Below are 24,292 nucleotides of genomic sequence, written 5' to 3'. Positions count from 1 at the left end.
ATAAAAATACTTTTCTAAATTAGTGATACAGAAATTTTTCCAAAACAGCAAAACTCCAAATGAAAACAAAACAAAAAACCCACTTTCTAAGTGACTTTAGTTTGCAATCTGCTTTTAGTGTCAACCTTGTCTCAGAAACAAATGAGATCTTCATCCGTCACTAACCTCCCAACCTTCCCCCATACTGGGTCAGGTAATAAAGAGTTTCTAGAACTTCAAGCCTGACACTCTGACTTTTCAAAATCATTCTTATTAATGATGACTTTTCTTTCTTAGCTACTATCATAAAATGCTGACACCTTAGAAATAGATCACAAAGTATGCATCGAAGAATACCTTATGAATTCTAACTTCACAAATTCTGAGTACATGTTTTTACCTTGGGTAGAAAGTTTGAACTTAATTTTTTTTACGATTTCACATTTATAACAGCATTATTTTATTTAAGGCAGCCCTATAAAAGTAAAAACAATTTGCATTATTTTACTTATTGTCCATCTACATAGTTTATAATGTGTAGTATTTAAAACATGCAATTATGCTTTAAATTCATATTTTAAGTTTAGCATATAAATCCACTAAAATTTCCACTAATTAAAACATTACTCCTCTTTACTTGAAATTTATAATGTTTTGCTTAGTAAAACTATTTTATCATAATAAAATATTTGAAATGGCATTTTCTCCACATTAAAATGATCTCTATTCTCATGTTTTCATTTCTATTAAACAATCAATTGCCAAGTTAAGTTTGCCACTAAGAAAGAAAAAGTACAAACTACTCACTTCACTTGAATTGATCCCCCTCTACCCAGGAACTACAGAGTTTTTTCTTTTTTCCTTTTTCTTTTTTTTTTGAGACAGAGTCTGGCTCTGTCACCCAGGATGGAGTGCAATGGCATGGTCTCGGCTCACTGCAACCTCCGCCTCCCGGGTTCAAGCAATTCTCCTACTTCAGCCTCCTGAGTAGCTGGGACTACAGGTGCACGTTACCATGCCCAGCTAATTTTTGTATTTTTAGTAGAGATGGGGTTTCACCATTTTGGCCAGGATGGTTTCGATTTCTTGACCTCGTGATCCACCTACCTCGGCTCCCAAAGTGCTGGGATTACAGGCCTGAGTCACCCACGCCCGGCCTGAACTACAGAGTTTTTCAATGAATAAATCTATATTCTTAGTAATAACTGCAGGCATGACTGAGCAACAGTCATGTACCTTTCAGATGCAGAAGAGACACTTTTTAGTGTCTCTAACCCTTCTAACCTGACTGACAAGCTCAGACATTAAGATAAATAGAGATCCTGGCCGGGTGTGGTGGCTCATGCCTATAATATCAGCACTTTGACAGGCCAAGGCAGGCAGATCGCTGCAGGCCAGGAGTTCGAAACCAGCCTGGCAAACATGGCGAAACCTGGTCTCTACTAAAAATACAAAAATTAGCTGGGCATGGTGTTGCATGCCTGTAGTTCCAGCTACTTGGGGGGTTGAGGCAAGAGAATTGCTTGAACCCAGGAGGCAGAGGTTGCAGTGAGCCAAGGTCACACCACTGCACTCCAGCCTGGATGACAGACAGAGACTCTATCTCAAAGAAAAAAAAAAAAAAAGAGAGAGAGAAATAGAGATCCTAATCCCAGAGGCAAAGGTATTCTGTTTTATTGTATTTACACATAAAACAAAGGAATGGCTTTAAGTTATCTACGCACCTGCTTTAATTCATTTTTTACTGGACACACACAAAGGAAAGCATCACTCTGTTTTATCTTGTGCAGAAAGTTAGTGGTGTTCAGCAGGAGAAAAATATGGCTCATTTTTTGTTGATGTTCAGTAATAAAAGATAATAAAAAACATTAAATTGAACTCTGAAGTAAAGAAGGGATTCTACCCCAACATTTGTTATAACACCTTAAAGAATACTTTGAAGAAGCAATTATTCTTTTCTCATCTTCATTAATTAAATGCCAAAGGTTGCTGTTTCTGCAATTTGCAATCGAGGAGATCCCTTTAAAATGTATAGAAATTCTATACTTGGAGCCATCACCACAGTCTTACCCCACCAACATGCTTGTAGAAAAATAACCTAGCACATTTGTCATCTTTACTTCTTTTTTCAGGTATACTCATTAAAAAGTAAGGGAGTGTGGGCAAACTTTGGTAACAGTTTTATAATATTCTATAATAGCTATATATTAATGCTGAAGGGCTCATTACCAATTCAGATTTTATAGTCTGTAGAATTTCTGACAGTACACTATTTAAAGATCTAAAAAAGGCTGCCTTTTCTCTAGTCACTTAATTTTCACTTAGATTTCTGAAAGTAAACAGAACTATGTAGCGGGACGCATCTGGCAATCCACCCCCCACCATTTTTTTCCTTTGAGATGGAGTCTCGCTCCCATCACACAGGCTGGAGTACGATTTCCGCTCACTGCAACCTCCACCTTCTGGTTTCCAGTGATTCTCTTTCCTCAGCCTCATGAGTAGCTGGGATTACAGGCACTTGCCACCATGCCTGGCTAATTTTTTTTGTATTTTTAGTAGAGACTGGGTTTTGCCATGTTGGCCAGGCTGGTCTCAAACTCCTGACCTCAGGTGATCCACCCGCCTTGGCCTCCCAAAGTGCTAGGATTACAGGTGTGAGCCACCGCGTCTGGCCGGCAATCCCATTTTTAGCAGAGCCAGTGCTCCAGAGAGCACTACCTAGTACTCTGTTAGTGCCAATTGCGACATCTGCTGGTGAGTTCAGAACGGGGTTGTTAAGCCCCAAATAGTGTAGAATCTGACACTCTTCTGTATTAAAAAATTTTTAAATATTTTTTCTTACAGTGAGGAAAAACAATATTTTTATGATATCGACTCTTGTGCAAAGTAATGTTGATATAAAGAGTGCTGAACAAGGTAAGTAGCTTCTATTTCAAGAACCTCAGAAATTGTATATTTTACCACCTATATTTTCATCTCTCTATATGTGCGTGTGTTGGGGGCATGGAGTTAGGTCAGAGTGACAAAACATGAAGAAATAATGCAAGTAAGCCAGGTTTCATGATCAAAATGAACAGTTATTGGGCAAAAGCTAGGCAAGGTGTGAGTGCTGGGGAACTCAATGCTTATTTTGACTTTGATTAATTAACACTAGTCCCTCATTTAAACATGACTTTAGAAAATAAGAATTATATCAGTTAAAAATAGGGAGTAAAGGAATATTGCACTAAAAATATATTTATCTTTTAATTCTATTCTTTTAAGGTCCTGTGAAACATTCTAAGCATGTTATTAGACCTGCTATTTTGCAGCTACCTCAAGCTCAAAGTTGTGCAAAAGTAAGAAAAACATTTGGACACAAGGCACTGGAATCCTGCAAGATTAAAGAAAAAACAAATAATAAGGTGAGAAAGCCCAGGATAACAGGACTGATCTCAACCCTTCATCCTTCCTTTTGTAGGTTGTTTGGGGCCTCCATATCCAGAAATAGGAGTTGCCTGAGCTTTGTTTTGTTGCTGGGCTAGATAGCATAAAGCCCTTGGTAACCTTTTTAAAGTTGTACTCTTACTTTACATTGGAGAGTTGTAGTCTCACAAATCTATGGTCTCTCTAAAGTTATAAAGCTGAGTACTGGGCAGTAGAAATCTGGGGGTCTTGTGCCATAGCAATGACCCTATGTGAGAATGGGGACAGCAATGAGGTAGCCAGGGGCCATAGTCAGTAGTCAAAAAAGAGACATGGATTTTCTCTACATCGTCAACTGGTCAACATCACAGTGTATCTTTGCCAGTTTAGGTCATACCAGGGGTTCACTTCAGAGCCATATTCCAGTATAACAGGAGCAGAGAACTCCCTATACAGTGTAATTGGAAGGGTCTGGGAAGCCTCCAGAGACAGATAACAATTCTAACTTCCTACTATGTAGTGTCTGAATCACTCTTTGTAGGCCTTTCTAAAGAGACAGTAACTTACACAAGCCATGCAGATACGGGTTTGGGGATATATTCAATTGCTGTAATGCTACCCCTGTCTTCCAGCAGAAGCAGACACAGGAGGAACAGGACTCAAGATAGGCAGGTTGGAATTTGACAGTTATTCCATCTTAGCTATTTGTTTCCAGCTGAACTACTGAGGATTGGTCACATAGTTTCGCTTTGTTTTGTTTTCCCTTAGTGAACATAAGGACAGAAACATTCAAGTGTAAAAAAATACCAGCTTGGTACTAATCTTGCCTCTGCCATTATCTTTGTTTAGCTAAACAAAGCACCCATTCAACATCTTTTTTTATCAGCAAAGTAAGGGACTTGAACTTGGTCAGCATTTACCAATATTTTTATATTTCTAAACCCTTTACTTTGTAAGATATGATTTGGAGAGATCCATTATGAACTTAAAAAATCATTTCATCATTTATGCATGCTATATAATAATTTTTAAGTAAAATATGTCTTCAATTTTAGATAAGTATATTACTGTTTTCATTTAAATATAATGTAATAATTATCACCAAGTTACATAATTCCTTACTTTTATTTAAGAAGTCATATGGCCGGGCATGGTGGCTCATGCTTTTAATCCTAGCACTTCGGGAGGCCGAGATGAATGGATCTCTTGAGCTAAAACGTTCCAGACAAGGCTGGGCAACATAGTAAAGCACTGTCTTTACAAGAAATATAAAAATTAGCTGGGCATGGTGGCATGCGCTTGTAGTCCTAGCTTGAGCCCGGGAGGCAGAGGTTGCAGTGAACCGAGATGGTACCAGTTTGGGTGACAGAGCCAGACTGTCTCAAAAAAGAAAAGAAAAAAAAGAGTGATGCATGGTGTTTAACTTGTTTTAAATTATGTAATAGGAAGTATAATGTGTTGACTAATTTCTAAAAAGTTATATTGCATTTTAAAATGGCATGCACTATAAATACACAGCAAGATTTTAATTACACGCTATGACATCAAAAGTACATCAATATTTCTTTCTTGGTAGGATTTTTGTAAACACTGCATTGCATATTTTTAAAATAAAATTTATTAATATATTTCTTCCATTTTTTTTTCCTAAATGATCCAAGCATAAGAGAAAATTTCAAGCTATTGTTTATATTTATTTTTGAGAAAATTATAAGGTCTAGTGAATAAACCTTATTTCCAGTTATTGAAAATCCTTACTGTATATGCCCATCATTAAACAGAAAATTTAATGCCCATCATTAAATAGAAAATTTAATGCCCATCATTAAATTTTCCATTTAGTGATCTTTGAAGATCCAGAGACACACTGTATATAAGATCCTATGTAAGAATTTTGACCAAATGAATGTAATTTAAGATTTGGTGAAAACTCTCTAGGTGGATTTTGTAGAACCATTATCTTTATATTTCTTATTAACTTGTATATCAAAATCAGATAAATTATTTTCATCCTATCATTAATCAATGGTTACTTAATATGTATAGATTAAACAATATATGCCTAAATAACTATTTTAACCAACATAGGAGTGAAAGCTACCATTTCGACTGAGGGCTACATCATCTGAGTGACTAGGTCATGAGCATGTACTTTGATCTTTGCTAACCATGGCACATGCTCTCTTGATACATATTTGTCAGTTCTCAAATTCTTGTTAAAAAAGAAAAAGTATTCAAAATTATTTTTATTGATTGAAATAAAAATTTAAGTGGAAACATATCCCATCTGGCTTTAAAAGATATGAACGACCTGAAACATCTTTGCAAATCCCTGGTCGAGGAAGGAAGGTGTCCACAATACATTGTAAATACTAGACCAGATAATTTATAGGGTTCCTTCCAATTCTAAATTTCCTCACTCTTACATTTATATATTAATTCAGGTATTGTGCATACACATATGTACATAAGGCAAAGTAACTGGGTAAGTTACCAGTTGAAAATTTCAAGATAAAGAGATGAGTGGGGTTTTCTCTTACACTGGGTGACTAGGATGGTGACATTTTTGGGTGTTACCAAGGATTACATAGTCCTGAAAGTGAGCTTTACTAATCCAGAAATGAGAATTAACCCAATTTGACTAAAATGGCAAAAATAACAAAACATAGTGGGATTTCTGAATATTATGATATTCCGGTATTAGACAGATCTCCATTGTATGTAAGTGACCTGGACAAGTTATTTAAGTTCTTTGTGTCAGTTTACTCACCTGTAAAATGTGGATAATAGAAGTACAAAGTGTACAGAGTTGTAAGGAGTAAATGAGATAGTACATAAAATGCTTAGGGCAGTACTTAAACATAGTAAGTTTTCAATATGTTTAACTATAACTATTGTTTCCTTGTCTGATGGTCCTATAGTAAGGTAGTCTTTATAAACTTTTTGATGTATTTCTTTACTTTCAGATTTCTGAGGGAAATTCCTATTTGTCAAGTGAAAATTTATCAAGTGCCAGAATTTCAGTCCAGCTGTCTACTAACCAGCACTTTTTAGGTGCAACATCAGTAGGGTAAGTTAATAATGAGAAAACAGAAGGGTCGTCCTTTCATTCTTGCATTCTTTTATTATTATAACCAATCATGGAAAATAATTTTCTGACCTTGTATGGATAAACTGCCAAGATTCCCATTTGAAAGGAGATTTTATAGGAACACAAGTTTAAAATGTTTTTTAAAAATTTCTGATACTTAAATATTATCATATTAATACTGGATTGTCTTCATTGTTTCATTGACTTGGGTGAGAACTTTTTGAAAATGTATGGCTAAACTTTTATTTGGTTGGGCATAAATTATCTGGTTAGTAGATTAGGCTCTCTTCCTCTCTCTCTGGCGTTTTTTTCTTTTATTTTGGCATTATTCATTTTTTATTGGCATGGGTTATATAAACAACAAGGAAAGCAGTATAAATCTGCCATATTTATTAGTATGTATTAGTATTACTAGTGATGAATAAATGTTTGATCTGAGAGATTAAAACTAGCTGTGGATATAAACTGACTCACATGACTGGGCTCTGTCCAGGTGCGGTAGCAGGTGCCTTCTGTGCACATTGGGGATGCAATGACGAACCCTGAGCACATCTGTCTACAAAGAGAGGGCTTCCTGTCTTCAAGTTTCTCATCAGGAAAAACAACATTTAAAAAAACGTTTCTGGGAGGCAAAAAAATTTAAGCCAATGCACACTCAATTATAACAGATAGGGTTTTGCTTTTGCCCTGGAGATCTCTGGTTGCTAAAGGCATTAGCCACTTGGGGAAGGGAAGAGTGCAAATTAGGTATTAGACAGGGTGTGTTGGAAAAGCAAAAAGGGTTGGGCAGCCCTCCTGGCTGACCACACAGCCAGTGCAGTGATGGCCATGAGGCAGTCAGGACTGGTCTCTGTCAGTGCTGTAATAGCTGGAAACTATCTTGACAATCACCTCTGGATGCCACTATTTGAATTTTTCTTTCATTTCTCATTAAATTCAAACTAACAAAAATGAGCAGTAAATTTGATTTACATAAATCTATTAAATTATCTGATTATTTCAAGGTTTAAAATGGCTTTATCCATGTATTTAAAATAGTAAATGCTTATTTCTTTTTCTTAGATGTCAACCAAATGAAGATAAATGTTCTTTTAAAAACTGCAGTTTCAATTTTGTTTTTGGAGAAAACATGGTAGAAAGAGTTTTGGTAAGATTTTGGTATATGTTTCTATTACTATATACAGAGCTGTCACTTTAAATTTCTAAAGGTAAATTAATTAAAAGTAATATTAAATTGAATAATACTTTTTAACTCCTGAGTTCAACGGCACATTTTCTTTCTTTAACTGGAAAGATTCTCCTGGGAAGCATGTCCTAGTTGTTAAAATAATAGAAACCCACAGAGGAAGGGAACTGTATAATTATAACATTATTACTGATGTGAAATATTAAATAGTTCTTTGACTTGTGTTAAGCCAAAAGTACCCAAGGAAATCCCAGAATTATCTGCAATCGTTAGATAAGCTCAATTGGTAATGATATTTTAATAGTTTGCATCATTTTACAACAAGATGCATTTAAAATTATTTGCCAATTTTTTTTTTTTTTTTTTTTTTTTTGAGACAGGGTCTCACTGTGTCACCCAGGCTGACGTGCAGTGGTACGATCTCTGCTAACTGCAACCTCCGCCTCCTGGGTTCAAGCGATTCTCCTGCCTCAGCCTTCCGAGTAATTGGGAATACAGATGTGTGCCACCACACCCGGCTTATATATATATTATATATATTTTTTTGTATTTTTAGTAGAGATGGGGTTTCACCATCTTAGCCAGGATGGTCTCGATCTCCTGACCTCGTGATCTGCCCGCCTCAGCCTCCCAAAGTGCTGGGATTATAGGCGTGAGCCACCGCGCCCGGCGACCAGTTTGTTCTTATTAGTTAACCACAACCCTACTTTCAAGCTCTTACATCAAAAAGCATTATTATAACTTTTCTTTCCCTAGCTTTCAGAGAAAATTCATAGTGCTTTACTTGCCTAGGAGAATCTACTTGCCTAGTGAAAACCCCTCACTGTTATTACCATCATCCTTATTTAATGCTCAGCATCCTCTTGCAATGAGGTAACTGCTTCTCTGGTCCCCACAGAACTGTGATCTCTAAGACAGTGTAATCTACAGTAGAAAATTGTACAGAAAAGTGAAAGCTGTGGGAAACCATGCCTATGGTTTTATCTGGTCAATCACATCTTCATACCTTTTCCAGCTTTCACTCAAGTCAGGAAAGTGGCTGAGATAGCTTGAACATGCCTAGCTTGTCTCAGGAATACCAGTTACATGAAGAATCCCAAAGAAGCTGCAGAGATTTTAAAACTCATGTACGGATTTAGATTAATAAAAGAACCAACTCGTTAAGCCAGTTCATTCCAATTCTTTTTTTTTTTTTTTTTTTAGATGGGGTCTTGCTCTGTCACCCAGGCTTACATGCAGATCATGCAGGGGCATGATCTTGGCTCACTGCAACCTCTGTCTCCCTGGCTCAAGGGATCCCCCCACCTTAGCCTACCGAGTAGCTGGGACCACAGGCACGCACCACCACACCTGGCTAACTTTTTGTATTTTTGGTAGAGATGAGGTTTCACCATGTTGCCCAGGCTGGCCTTGAATTCCTGAGCTCAAGCGATCCACCCACCTCAGCCTCCCAAAGTGCTGGAATTATAGGCGTGAGCCACCACGCCCAAACTCATTCCAAAATTTTTAGGGCTTTCATATATTAGTTATTTTAAAGGCTTAGTTTATTTTAGGGACCCTTCTGTCATTCCCAAAATGAAGGTCAACTCACCAATCCTAGACCTGTGACCTATGCCTTTGGATGTGAACCAAAACGGACTAGCCTCCACGGTGAATTTACAGGCAGTATATTTAGGCACATTTATTCCATATCATTTATTTCTAAGTTTGACACCAGATTAGCCACAGCATCTGTAAAATGTCAGACAACGCTTTTCAAACCTCACAGGATCAACTTTACATTCCACTCAATTTACCAAACATGTACTGAGTTCTTATGGTATATAAAGCATTGATCTCAAATTTGGCTGCCTGTTAGAATCATCCTTTTAAGGATTTCTTACCCTTGGTCTCATCAGACCAATTAGCTCAGAATGCCTGTGGGTGAGGCCAGCTGTCAAGCGATTCTAATGTACAGGCAGGTTTGAAAACCACCTGAGTAAGTGGTTATGCAAGCTAAAGGAGACACTGTGCCCTAAAGGTGCTTATCATCTAATAAGAGCAGACAGAGAGATACCTATACAAATAAACTATAGTCAGGACTACAGGTTTGGTTTGAGAAGGCACTTGTGCACATTTCCTATGGGCATTTTAAATTTGGTTTATAAAGGAACCTGAACTCTCTATCTCTTTAAGTTGGTAATATCTTAAGGATAACAGGAATTACAGAGATAATTTGTGTTTGTCCTCTAATCCTGTAAATTTTTGGCCTTGCGATTTGGGGGCCAGGATGCACTCTTGGCTTATTGGCTAACTATGTGTTTTTAGAGTGAGTCATTTAAACTTTCTGTGCCTCAGTTTCTATTTTCTTAAAATGGAAATAATTATACCCATCTCTACCAATTTTAAGGGAATATCTTGATGTCTAGTTAAGTAATGTGAAATAATTTTCAGTTCATAAGGGAAAAAATATAAGCATAAATTCTTAAGTATCATTGTTCTAATTCTCTGTGTTTTGCAGAGGGCTACACATTATCGCAAATGTCATGTCAATTAGTCTTTTTTGTGCAGGCCTTGATTACAACAGACATACAGAGCCCCAAGTAGCCTTAAAAGCGACTGTTGGCAAAAATTGTCTGGGAGGAAAAGTTAGGATTCTTTCTACAAAGATATTCTCTGAGACATCTTGTGGGGATCTCTGGATAACTTTTTTGTTTTCTTCCATAAAGTGGATAGCAAGAGTAAATTTCTGGGGACACTGAAATACTTTGGTATATGTTTCTGTTACTATATACAGAGCTGTCACTTTAAATTTCTAAAGGTAAATTAATTAAAAGTAATATTAAATTGAATTATACTTTTAACTCCTGTGTTCAAAGGCACATTTTCTTTCTTTCTTTTGTACCTCCTGGGCATCAGTTTAGTCTAGTCAGAGTGTGGAACATCTGTTACCTTCTTTTGTACCTTTAGACCTTTCCCATTGCCTCTGGGACTAGATCCCACCTGAAGTACGCTGGTGGTAACTAGATTATATTTTCTGAGGATTAGAACTCAGGCTTTCTAACAATGGAGATGAATTCTCTGTTCAGCACACAGAAAGTCCAAAATAAAAACATACCAGCTGGGCTTATTTGCTGTGTTGAAACAGAAAAATGAAAGTGTCTTACTGCAAACATATAGGGATAAAATTAAAACTTTTATTAAATAAAATTAATAATGCATCTTTTTCCCCACTCAGAGTACTCAAAAACTCACCCAGCCTCAACTTGAAAATGATTCATACACCAAGGAAAAACCATTCAAATCCACTCCGAAATTTCCTGTCAACTTTTTAAGTTCAAGTAAGAATTCTTTCATTTGTAAAACATTAGATTCACCTAGTTTGTCTTGTTTTTTATGTTATTTATTAACATTAATATTTAATATAAGTAAAATTAATATTTAATATAAGATTTTAAAAAACAGTAATTCAGTGTTTCAAATATTTTGGTAAAGATTAAAGCATATAAATATGATTATCTGATATACAAGCTTTAATAATTTTTTGAGTTAATGCTATGCGGGAATTGATAAGGAGATTTTACACGAACTCAAGCAGTTTGAATTTTTGGAATCTCACTTACTATTGGAAAAAGCCAAGTAGATATATGTGGTCATAGGGGCAATAAAGAACTTTCACAGTAGAGAAAATGGGGACTTTTCAGTGTTTATCCCGCATTTTCTCTTAGGAACAGACTCTATTAAAAATACTTCCCTAACTGAATCAGCTGCTGCATTCTCTTCCCAACCATCACGAAAATGCTTGCTGGAGAAAATTGATGTTATAACAGGGGAGGAATCAGAACATAATGTGTTAAAGGTCTGTATATCATGTTTTACTCTTTTTGGCAGCATTTACATACTTGGAATAAAGTTAAAATGAGAAGAGACATCTTTAAAAATACAGACAGAAGTATAGTTTTCATGGAGACTAAGTTACTTAAATAAAAATGTTGGACGCTCTCAAAAATTACACCAGTAACTTATTTTCTTCTTATGTTTGTATGTGTACTTTGCAGGAAAATGGGTTGTTAGTTTTACAACTATTCACATTAGTCCCTTAGAAATACGATAGCCAAGTATCCTGCCTTAATATTTGCTTTTATAATTAGTGCTATTATTGTGATTAAATAATTCTACTTACACAGGTTTAACAATGTTGATACCTTGATTTCAGTCCAATAAGAATTTTGTTTTCCTCCTAAAAAAGTTTAGAATTTCATAAATTTAGCTTCCTTTAAAAAAGTTTAGAATTTCATGTAATTCAAGAATTTCACAGATATACACTACAGTATCACAGGATTTTAATGCTGAGTAGTATCACCATCAGTACAAGCACATGAAATGTAATTACTACAACTTTACCTTTTTCCAACAAGGCAGAAATTTCCCTTTGCCTTTCTCTATCTGCTTTTCTCTAAACTCTCTCCATTCCTCTCCACTTCCTGTATGATCTACAGACACTTTTATTTTAACTGTGTCTCAAAGCATAACCCTTGGATTAGATTAATTCCAGTCTTATTGAAGTAATTGTTAGGAGTGAGGCTCTGACATGCTGTATTTTTAACAGGCTGTTTAGGTGATTCTTGTACACAGTAGTAATGATTGTAGTGGGGTAACCTGTGGCATTACATCATACTTCTCCACATTATCATGCCGTCTTTGAAAATTTCGAAGCATGCAAATGGTTCAATGATTCCTTTACCTTCAAATAACATTATATAGCTCAAATAATTAATATAAAAGTTGATGTATATATAGTTTTAAAAAATCAGAAAGTAGGTATGGCATTCTACCACTGACAGAAAAAAAGAGGGGGAACATTTATATGTATTGGCATGTATATATGTACAAATATCTCTGGAAGGATAAACAAAATATTTACACCAGTGGTTACTTGTTGCAGGGGTGTAAATTGGTAGATGGGAAATAAAAGCTGGGGCCCCTTTTCACTTTGTATGTCTTTTTACTTTTTGATGTTTGAACTATACAAAAGTTATATGTTTCTAAACATTAAATATATGTTAAAAGCTGGTTTATAAATCACTAACGAAGATTATTTTGGTAAAAGATCAGACACATATAAATGTGTCATAACATAGGAAGTAACTTACTTTGAAAAAATTTTCTATATATTTGACATTTAAAAAATTGTTATTTAGATCAACTGCAAGCTTTTCATATTCAACAAAACAACACAATCCTGGATTGAAAGGGGCAGAGGAACGTTGAGACTGAATGATACAGCAAGCAGTGACTGTGGAACATTACAGTCAAGACTAAGTAAGGAATCCTTTTGTAAAGCAAGCGACGATTTCTCAGGATTTCTCGTGTGTACCTATAATAATATAGGCACATATCATTTTCTGGAGATGTGCTATAAAATACACCAAAAAAATCAGACTGTTGAAAATATTTCTATAGGAGCTTCCCATTTCAAGTAGGCTCTCCTGTTAGACTGCATGGGCTCCAGTTCTGGCTCCAGCAGTGACTAACTAGTGACCTTGACAAGTTTTTTAATCTCTTTCTCTACTGTACTTATATCAGTTTAAAATGGGAATAACTGTAGTTCATGACTTACTGAGAGAATTCAATGAGATAAAGCATGTAAAGCACCTATATCAGAGCCCAGCACACACCTAAATAGTAATGTTATTATTATTTGAAATAATATGATGCAAATTATTTTGTAAAGTGAAAAGCTTTTCTAAAAGAAAATACTTGCCCCATAATTTGTCCTGGGCATCCCAGACATGGGATGGGGGTCAGGATGAAGGATTAGTCTCTAAGGAAAGAGATTAGTTTCCAAGGTGTGCAGTTATTGAATCCTGCAGGCACAGTGATGTTCAGAAGTTGGAGCCAGTCAAACCTAAAAATACAAGAGAGCTATCATTCAAAATGACACAATGGGCATTGTTCAGAGGTCCAAACTGAAAGACAGCACAGGGAGAGATCTGGGCAGGATGAATGGATTTATTGGTCAATTTTGAGAGGTCAAGACTTTGGAGGAGACCACAGGTAGACATTGGATCCAAGAATAAGGTTATTCGTTGAGTTTTGGATATCAAGCTCAAGAAATGGGTAAGAGATATAATTCAGACTAAAAGGATAGAAACTGTGTCTTCAGTTCTGTAACAGGCACGCAGATTTCTAAATCACCCAACCAAGTAATAGTACCAAGGCAGTTGCAAATTATTTACTACTCTGGTTTGATTCTACTGCCTGCCAAAGGAAAAAAAAAATCCCCAAACAAAAATAAAAAACAAAAAACAAACCCCAAAAGCAGCTTTCTTTTTATTATGCAGGTAATATCCATTCATTGTAAAAACTGGAAAGCATGGATTGAAAAAATTTTTTAAAAAATCACTTAAAGGCCTATCTTCCTAAGATAACATCTGTTAACAGAATATATTTTTCTGACCCTTGTTTTCTGTATATATAAACGTATACATAGATTGTAAAAGTTCTGATTCATGGCGTTTATTTTGCTTTGTAGCCTATTTTTTTCTTTTACATATTACACCATGATTTTTCCACATCAATAAATATATTTTTGCAGTATTCTTAATGGGTTCATAATATTCTCTTGAATGACTACACCATAATTTATTTAACTAATTCCATTTTTTTGGACACTTAAGGTTTTTGTTTTGGTTTTCTTCATTGTAAACAATTCACAGACGAATATTCTTCAGACTATCAGTTCTTAAAAAGAGTTCTAAAATTTTAACCATTTTAAAAATTACAGTAGAAAAGTGTAATTTCAGCACTTAAGATAAAAAAGTTCTCCCAACATAAGAAAGTACAATTTGAAAACCAAGTTATAATCTAGTCAAATCACAAGTTAGTATTGAATCTACAGTCTGAAAAACAACTACAAGATTTATTTTGCTTTTGAAAATGGTAAATTCCTCTGTGTCAACTGTTCCGTGGCCTGATGTAGTCAACTTCCTATTTTAGTTATGCGCAATCAAGGCAGTTTAAGGCTGATCCTCAATAGCAAACTCTGGGCCCAAATGAAGATTCAAAGAGCAAACCACAAAAATGTACGAATAACAGCTACTGATTTAGAAGACTATAGCATCAAAGTATTTTTAATTCAGGTAAGTGAGAAATTTCAGTGATAGAGGATTATCCTACTACATTAATAGATGTCTGCAATTACTAATTTGTTTTTTCATTTGTTATAATAATATGTACCATTGGCAAAAACAGCCATTCATTATGTCTGTTTGTAGTATAAGACATAAATTTTATGTGAAATTCAGAAATTAACACCAAAGTCTATGTAATCAATTGGTACTCATTCCAAGACATTTGTGTGATACATGCCATCAAATCTCTACCCTTTACTTTACTACTGAAATTTTGTGAACAATCTTACTGTGTTACCAAAGTGACTATTGTCAGGAATGGTTCCCAGGAAGAGGTTAGCAGACTTTGAAGCCTAATGCTTATCCTGCAAGCTGAGATTGAAAAAAGGCTTTAGGTCACTGGAAAAGAACCAGTGGGAAATGGAAAAATACAGAGCTAGCAAGTTAAAACAACCAGTCCAACAGCAAATTCCAATTCTGGACATGAGTAAATCTCCAAGGTAACAGGATGGGAGCACAGCTTTAGCTGTTTCTGGCAGAGGAATACTTGACCTCAAATACAAGATCCAGACCCAAGAGAGCTGGCAAGAATAAAGCCTTAAAAAAACAAAACAAAACCACAACTTCCCCCCCAAAAAAACTAGATTTCCCCATGGACCAACTGAAGACTGATTACCCAAGTTCAGGCAGAAGGTGACAATACAAATAAATTGGTTTCCATGTAGTAATATGGAAAAAAAGTTTGCAGGTGCCCGTGATGAAAATCCAAATTTATTAGTTACCAGTAAGTGTACTGTTAGGTGTAAGTGATATTGAGTATTAAAACGTTCAGGTAAGATGATGTACAAACCGCATTTACCATTTAAGGTATTAATACTCTTGCCAGTCTTCTGGGCCAGATTCCCCCTTGGTTTTAGGTGGGTAAAGTAGCATGCCAGAGACTGAGCCTGTTAATCATGACTAGATTCCATCCTCAGAGATGGTCACTATTAACATTTTGGTCTTATATTTTAGTATATACATGGAACTGGGTGTAAGTATACACACACATACATATATGTAGCATAGTGTACATACTGTATAATCTTTGGGAAAGCTACTTAGCCTTCTTTAAACTGATTTTATTCATCTGCAAAATGATGGTAACAATAGTACACTTTAGAAAAGCTGCTGAGATTAAAAAGCTAATATGATTGTGAAATACACATTTTACTTATCGATGTGAGTGAGTGTCTTCATGACATTAGTTTATTCTTCAAAAATTATTTTAGTAGGTGAAAGAATTCTATTCTATTATGGACCATAATTTATTCCATTAATCCCACTAATGTGAATGATAAAACCTGGGTTTCAACTTTCAGCCAATTTGCTGACTAGCAACTCAGACAAGTCATTTTACCCTTCTGAGCCATAATTTCCTCATTCATAAAGGGAAGAGGGAAACAAGCTATATTTAGTACCTGTGCTGCCTATATTTTGCTAATATAAACGAAATTAATAATGAACCCACAGTTTTACTGAAGGAATTGAAAAAAAGGATATTTTAACAGTAAAAGTTATACCAACTTTATTGTTACCATTTTTATATTTTCATATGAATAACAACCATTAAAATAGTGTAGAAAAATATTGAAAAGCAAGAACTTCTGATGTATTTATGGTACAATACCATAGACTGCTCTAATGAGTTCAGCATATCCACAAAGCTATGTAGTTTGGAGGAATGTCCAAGCAAAGTGATGGACAGGAAATGGAAGTCTCTTTTCTCTGCAAGCCTACAATTTTCTACAGTGAAAATAGTGAAGGAGGGATGGTCTTAACTAATTTAAATTCAAATAGAAATTTTATATAACAAAATTTCACTCTCTCAATTTAAAATGTATACATTGGGATTGCTTATAAAAGTATACATTTTAGGATGCAATTTAGTTCAAGATTGTCTTTTTACTGCTTAATTTTTAGGGTTGTTAGCACCTATGTACCAATTTGTAGATTTATGCCATGTAATTCCTTCCTTATTAGTAGTGAAAGATTAAAAATCTGTAAAATGTAGCTAACATTAATGATTTTCTTAACAATGTAATGTTCCTCACGCAGGCCAGTGCCAAAGATACAGCATATTTGTATGCAGCAATACATCATCGTCTTGTTGCACTTCAAAGCTTCAGTAAGCAGAAAGATGTCAATCAAGCTGAAAGCCTGTCAGAAACAGTCCAACAGTCGAACTGCGAAAGCTGTGATGAGAATGAGGATGATTTCATTCAAGTCACTAAAAATGGATCAGGTAAATAGCTTTTGTTTTGTTAGGTCGGAGGTTTAAAAACGAATTCTTAAGCATGATCCTCATATATTAGGTAGATTTTTTAACAAGTGGAACTGCTCTGTTTAAAGTCGGTGGTGGCTAGAGCCTTAGTTGTTTGGATCTGAGGAGTGGGTTTGAAAATCACTGTCTTCTATAAGTGGTCTTCATTTTATCAAGTCAGCCTCATGGTGATGCCTATGTCATTTGCTTATAAACTGCATAAAAAACTACTACATTGCCACCCTGAAATTAACCCTTCATTTTTATTTACCTTCACTTACTCTCATTTTATTATTGGCTATAATAGGAAGAAATAGAAATACATATAGTGAGTCCACCTGGTACACTTGGCTTGATACCCTGAAAATTCTGTTTATTCTCTTTTTAGAATTTGACTGCTTATAAGAATAACTAGATTGTACAAATACTATTTTCAAGGACCTATTTTGTCTAGGGGAAAAAGTACTATTTCTTTTATTGTATCAAGATTCACAAATAAAGTAAAGTTGAAGTGGAACCAGTGATAAACAGATTGTTAGGTTTTAGTGCTTATCTTGATATATGGATTTAAAACTAATATTCATACTTTGGAGAAAAACAATGTCAAACATAGTAAGCTCAACTTTGTTATATAGATGTAATTATTCCAATAAAGTCATCCAAGTGTTTTCACTAACAGTTTCACTTAGTCCTGAATTCTTGTTTTACAGAGGACTGAGTAATACAATTACAATGATAGTGTGGTAACAAGCATTTTTTTCAACTCTTAATCATTTTGAAATATTAAAGCTGCTTTAATCATACATAACTTAAGAATCTATCAAAGAACGTGCATAACTGGATGAAATATCTTCCTTTGCTTAATATTAAAGCTATAATCAAAACGAAAAATACACAGAACATGCAGATCAGTATTATAACCTGCTTGACCTAGTGATTCAGAGAACTAAGTTAATATAATTTTTCTTGCTACTTTAAGCAAATCTATTAAACAAATGGTTTATTAGTCTCTAAAGCATATGAAATAAATAAAAAGTCTTTTATTTTATTATAATGTTTACACTGCCAACAATAAAATGGGGTCTATCAGAAAACTAGTTGGTACACATTAACAATGTCAATTTGAAATAAGGATTAAATAGCAAATTGTCTCACGAACTAATGACACGTGCTTATGATGTCTATATTCTGTTATACTGAATTTTAGGAAAGGGGTGCTATGTAACTATCTTAATAAAAAAACAATGAAAATAATGCAAAGCAAATGTCAATCATATGAACCCCCTTTCCCTTGCCATTTTTTCCCCTTTTCACTTAGTATCTTCTCCAGGAGGCATTAAAAACAAATGCTAAAATGTTATGGAAGCAATAAAAGGTCTAATTTTTTGCACTTTGTTGCTTATAAATTATCTAAATGAGAAATGTTACTTGTAAAAATGTATATTCTGCAGCTTTTATTTCATCGAGTATATTCATTAATATTCGTATTTAGTTGCATTCAATATTAAAAATCTACCCGAAATATTGTATAATAAAACCTTTTAAATTTATATCACAGATCCTTCTAGGTGGACTCACAGACAGTCGGTTGCCTGTTCATGAATACTACCTGCTATAAACATGACATCTACAAAAAGAGGGTTCACCCTACTGAAAATACTAAACCACCCTAACTAATGAGAAGATTCTATTCATTCCTTGAAGAGTTTTTATAGAAAAGTTTAAGAAATGTAATTTGTTACAATTAACATTTTTATGTTTTACATTTAACATTTTGATTATTGTGCAGAAACTGACAGAATTTAAAAAAATAAATGGACTTCAGAAGTTCAAAATTTATCATTTTTGAAGTTTACTTAGAATAGGATTTTATAACTAATTTGGACGCTTCATCACATTGATGGATATAATACTCAGAATTATAAATTGCTAGATTTGATAAATACCTACCAAAATGTTTATTTTTTTCAGTCATACACTGACCATAAAACAAATATTTTACTAAATTTCCAGAGTCATTTCTTTGAAAAACAGTATAATTGCATCATAACATTTCACTAAATCCTATTTATCTTCTGGGAAATGTATATTTTAATTTTAGCTTTTGGATTTCCTAAATATGATAAGCTTATATATTCATGGTATGAATTTCTTTAAAAAGAGTATCTGCTCTTGGACTTGTATCTGTTGCATCTTGTCAATGCTTGACTCATGGTCAGCATCCAATAGTTGTTAAATGAATAAATAAATATAATACATTACCTATGTATCAAAAAGCATGTATAAGAATTCCAAATATGTTAACTTGTTCTACTTTGTTTTATTTATGTAATTACATTTTCATTAATACTTTAGTAGGTATGGCTGTATAGAGAGAAAAACAAATGTATCATATATAGCCAAATGAATCTTTTTCTTAAATGCTATTATTATAGTAGGCTACAGTAATTTCAACAATTTTGCAATAGAGTTTTGATCCTCTTCTTTGAGATTTGTTTCACAGACACCTCATGAATCATACAAGAAAATTAGTCTCAGCACTTATAGCCCTACTTCATTTTTCAATTCAGTTTTATCACATCATGGCTTCAAAGTGACTTTTGATTGTGACCCCTAAACAATTCTCTGACTAGGGGACAAGAATTCATAATTCCAAAATGTTTCTGAAAATGTTCTGAACAATGACAACATATTTGGAATGAGGGTATAATTTCACTAAGTGATACTTCAAAGAACAATATTCATTTGGATATGCGAACACACACTTTCAAGTTATATTACTGTATCGCCATGCCTGTTATAAAATAATAAAGATATAATATGTAAGTATTTATTAAGTCAAACCTCAGCTACTGCCTGAAAGTTTAGCATATGAAAGTTAAATTAACTCTTTTAGATTATGATTTAGTTAGTATAATTGTTCATTTTGTCCTTCCTTATAACTGAGAAAGCGTAACTTAATGTAAGGTAACTACTGAGAGAGGCCCATTCATTCTTCCAGTGATTCTAGAAGAAATATGGCACATAATATCCTTTACTTCTAAATAAAGGAGTCAATGACTCAGAAAATAAAGAGGAAAAATAAAGTTAATGTGAGAGAGATGAAGAAAAGATAGAAGGGAAAAAAGAGACATAGTACGAAAGAAAGGACAAAACAAATGGACAACAGAAACACTTTAAAAATCAAGAAGAGTGACTCTGATGTGGAACACACTCAGCAAAAAATTTTCATTAGAAACATAACACAGAGAGATATTTGGAGAAGATAATAAAGCACTGGTTCTCTTTTATTGTAAGATCTTAGTTGATGTGGGAACATTGTGATTGCACTATCAATTGCTAAAGTGAAAAAGAGAACAAATAACTTTATTTACGTATTTTGTTTGTTTGTTTTTTAGACAGAGTCTCGCTCTGTCACCCAGGTTGGAGTGCAGTGGCACCACCTCGGCTCACTTCAACCTTCGCCTCCCGGGTTCAAGGGATTCTCGTGCCTTACTCAGCCTCCCGAGTAGCTGGGGTTACAGGCGCCTGCCATCACACCCGGCTAATTTTTGTATTTTTAGTAGAGACGGGGTTTCACCATGTTGGCCAGGCTGGTCTTGAACTCCTGATCTCAAGTGATCCACGTTGCCTCAGCCTCCCAAAGTGTTGGGATTACAGGCATGAGCCACTGCACCTGGTCATCGTTATCCTTTTGACATGTTCATCCTTGTCACCACACTAAGGTAGAGATAAAGCAGTATCTTCTCAATGCTTGAAACATTTTAAGTTAAATTCATTCTATGATTTTCTTTAGATTTCTCCGCATATATCAATGGAAAAAATTAACTACCTTAATTTCTGATCTATATAGAAATTCCAGTGCAACAAAACCAAATATAGGGTTAGAATATCAGGAAAGCAAAGAAAGAAGTGAAAATTCCCAGATTATGAAATGGAAAAGAAGAACAGAAACATGATATTTAGCTCACAACTCTTTCAACCCGCTTTCTATACACTCCATTATTCTTAGAATTCTTACACAAATATTTAGTACAATTTTGGAGGAATAGTAGAAACATTTTATGACTTTTCCTTGTCCTGTATCTTCACCTAGCCTTCTTCTTTTCAGCTTTCCTATGTCCTTTCTTCCCCTTTTATAAGGAGAAGTTGTACAATAACATCAGTTGTACAATAACATCCATTTTCATAAGTTATTTAGGTAGATCATTTCGAAGTATACATTTTGGATTTCCAAAACAGCTGTTTTTAATTAAAATTTAATTAACTATTTATGTCTTATATATCTTTTGTTAAGACAACCTTAACTTTCTTCTCTTTTAATAAGATTTTACCCAACTGTTTACCCTAATTATAGACAATTAAAATGTTCTCTTAAAAATATATTATTTTCCATCCATTACTGCCAAAGCAAAGAACCCTTTTTCGCCAGAATACATCCTATACAGCAGTGGTAACCAACCTTTTTGGCACCAGGGACTGGTTTTGTGGATGACAGTTTTTCCACAGGTTAGGGGGTAGGTAGGGTGGGGTGGTTTTGGGATGAAGCTGTTCCATCTCAGATCATCAGGTATTAGAGTCTCATATGGAGCGTGCAACCTAGGTGCCTTACGCAGTTCACAGTAGGGTTTGCATCCTATGAAAATCAAATGCTGCCTCTGATCTGACAGCAGGCAGAGCTCAGACAGTAACGCAAATTATGGGAAACAGCTGTAAATACAGATGAAGCTTCACTCCCTTGCCTGCCTATCCCCTCCGGCTGTGTGGCTTGGTTCCTAACAGGCCAGAGACTGGTACTGGTCCATAGCTCGGGGGTTGGGGACCCCTGCTATATAGGTCTTAGAGTATTTGAATGTCATAAAAAGAGGTATATATGTCTTCCATAGAGTCAGAATGTAGGCGAAGTGGGGGTGGGAAGGATTCTAGGGGTTGGGAATGATATATTTTAAAACCTGTGTAAATCTTCAAGTTGTGAATATCACAGTGATATATAATTTTTCCCATAAAATGTTGAGAACAGTTAAGCTTGCTTGAGATATGGCTATCACATGGTTGGTTAGACTCATTTACTAGAAAAGCACACCAGCCTCACCATAGATGGAGTTTGAGTTTAAAACCCAGTAACATTAAATCCATGAATGCCAGCAGTTTGGTTTGGGAGGGTGAGGTCGGTAGATTGCCTGAGCCCAGGAGTTCAGGACCAGCCCGGGCAACACTGCACAACACCCCATTTCTACAAAAATTTCAAAAAATTAGCAGGGTGGCTGGGCGCGGTGGCTCATGCCTGTAATCCCAGAATTTTGGGAGGCCGAGGCAGGCGGATCATGAGGTCAGGAGTTCTTAGGACCAGCCTGGACAAGATGGTGAAACCCCGTCGCTACCAAAAATACAAAAATTAGCCGGGCGTGATGGCACGGCCTGTAATCCCAGCCACCGGGAGGCTGAGGCAGAGAATTGCTTAAACCGGGAGGCGGAGGTTGCAATGAGTCAAGATCATGCCACTCACTGCACTCCAGCCGGGATGACAGAGGGAGACTCCATCTCAAAAAAAAAAAAAAAAAAAAAATTAGCAGGGCATGGTGACATGCATCTGTAGTCCCAACTACCTAGAAGGCTGAGGTAGGAGGATCGCCTGAGCCTGGGAGTTTGCGGCTGTGTTAGCCATGCAGTGCAGTGCCACTGCACTCCAGTCTAGGTGACAGAGTAAGACCCCGTCTCAAAAAAAAAAAAAAATTTGTAAACTATTTTTTTACACTGGAAGGAAGAATTATTGAAATGATTAGCCAATGTTTAGGCTAATCAAGACTTGATATGGATAAATTTTCTAACAGAGTATTACCAAGATTTCTTAATTTGTACCAATCTAGTGGATATAAAATATTATTTCACAATGATATTATTAGTATTTCTCTAATTTCTAATAATGTTATCTTTTCAAGTATTTATTCACTGTTTGTGTTTCTTCTAAAAAATGCCTGCTCACGCCTGGGGTGCGGTGGCTCACGCCTGTAATCCCAGCATTTTGGGAGGCTGAGGTGAGTGGATCATGAGGTCAGGAGATCGAGACCATTCTGGCTAAGACAGTGAAACCCTGTTTCTACTAAAAATACAAAAAATTAGCCTGGCATGGTGGCACACATCTGTAGTCCCAGCTACTCGGGAGGCTGACGCAGGAGAATCGCTTGAACCCGGGAGGTGGAGGTTGCAGTGAGCCGAGATTGCGCCACTGCACCCCAGTCTGGATGACAGAGCGAGACACTATCTCAAAAAAAAAAAAAAAAAATCACAATTTTTGCAAAGCTAATTGTGTCATTTTCTCCTTTGGTTCCTCCTAATATATGCAGGATAAAAGACAAGTTCCTAAGCATGGATTTAACACTTTTCATTGTCTTTACCCTTGTCTACCTCTCTAGCCTCACTTCCCAGTGTTGTCTGCCTCTCTCTAAATTCTCTAAAAATTCAAAATTGCTAGTTCATTGCTTCTATGCATTTGTTCATGGTGTTTCTTCTGTGGAATTTCCTTCTCATTCTTGCTGATAATGGCTAATATTGTATTCATCATTTAAGGCTTAGCTCTTCACATTTCCAGAAAGCCTTGTCTAACTCTTCTTAGGCTGACTTAAGACCTGCTCCTCCAAATTTCTATAGCATTCTATGTATAACTCCATCACTGCATAGACTTTAGGCTCCTCAAAGGCATGGACGCTTTTTATCATTTCATCTGTAGCACCTAGCAGGATACCTGGCCTACAGTGACACTCAAATGTAATTTAATCTCCACGAATGTGTGTTACATGTGTAAGATTTAAGAGACATTATCTAAAAGGAAACTAGATAAGGATTGGAAATTCAGGAGAAAGATCTGGGCTAAAGACGGCAGTAATAGCTGAGGTCATGAAAGGGGCTAATATTTGCCAGGTGTGTACTGTGTAGTGGGCACAGTGCTAGGCATCTGTCATATATTCACAATTTTACAAGGTAGCAATTATATTTTATAAATGCAGAAGTAGGCTCAGGAAGGTTAAACAACCAGTTCAAGTTTCACAAAGCTAATAAACAATAAAACTGGGATTTGAACCAAGATCCTTCCATTACACAACACTGAATGAACTCAGGAATGTGTGTGTGTGAGAGAGAGAGAGAGAGAGAAGGACAAAGAAGAGGCAGAAGAAGAGACAAGGAGACGAGGACAGAAGACATCTTGGAGATGGGTTTAG

At 35.5% G+C, this 24,292-nt stretch overlaps 1 protein-coding gene across 3 annotated transcripts in view; it reads left to right on the top strand.

The window, feature by feature from the left end:
* RANBP3L (RAN binding protein 3 like) overlaps positions 1 to 19,904 on the top strand; it is a 51,193-nt gene extending 31,289 nt beyond the window's left edge. For 2 of the 3 annotated variants that reach the window (XM_009208274.4, XM_009208273.4), the window contains 10 exons: positions 2,824 to 2,895; positions 3,244 to 3,383; positions 6,351 to 6,454; positions 7,538 to 7,622; positions 10,879 to 10,981; positions 11,369 to 11,499; positions 12,842 to 12,962; positions 14,640 to 14,782; positions 16,871 to 17,057; positions 18,634 to 19,904. In XM_009208274.4, coding sequence (XP_009206538.1) covers positions 2,824 to 2,895; positions 3,244 to 3,383; positions 6,351 to 6,454; positions 7,538 to 7,622; positions 10,879 to 10,981; positions 11,369 to 11,499; positions 12,842 to 12,962; positions 14,640 to 14,782; positions 16,871 to 17,057; positions 18,634 to 18,677 — 1,130 coding nt within the window. In that variant the 3' untranslated portion in view covers positions 18,678 to 19,904. Of the gene's footprint in view, positions 1 to 118; positions 194 to 2,823; positions 2,896 to 3,243; positions 3,384 to 6,350; positions 6,455 to 7,537; positions 7,623 to 10,878; positions 10,982 to 11,368; positions 11,500 to 12,841; positions 12,963 to 14,639; positions 14,783 to 16,870; positions 17,058 to 18,633 lie in introns of all 3 variants that reach the window. The other variant, XM_003899584.5, reaches the window with a different exon arrangement.
* Positions 19,905 to 24,292: the final 4,388 nt, after the last annotated feature.

Source organism: Papio anubis, chromosome 5 (assembly GCF_008728515.1).
Source record: "Papio anubis isolate 15944 chromosome 5, Panubis1.0, whole genome shotgun sequence".
Lineage (NCBI taxonomy): Eukaryota > Metazoa > Chordata > Mammalia > Primates > Cercopithecidae > Papio > Papio anubis.
This window is presented reverse-complemented; position numbering and strand designations above follow the sequence as displayed.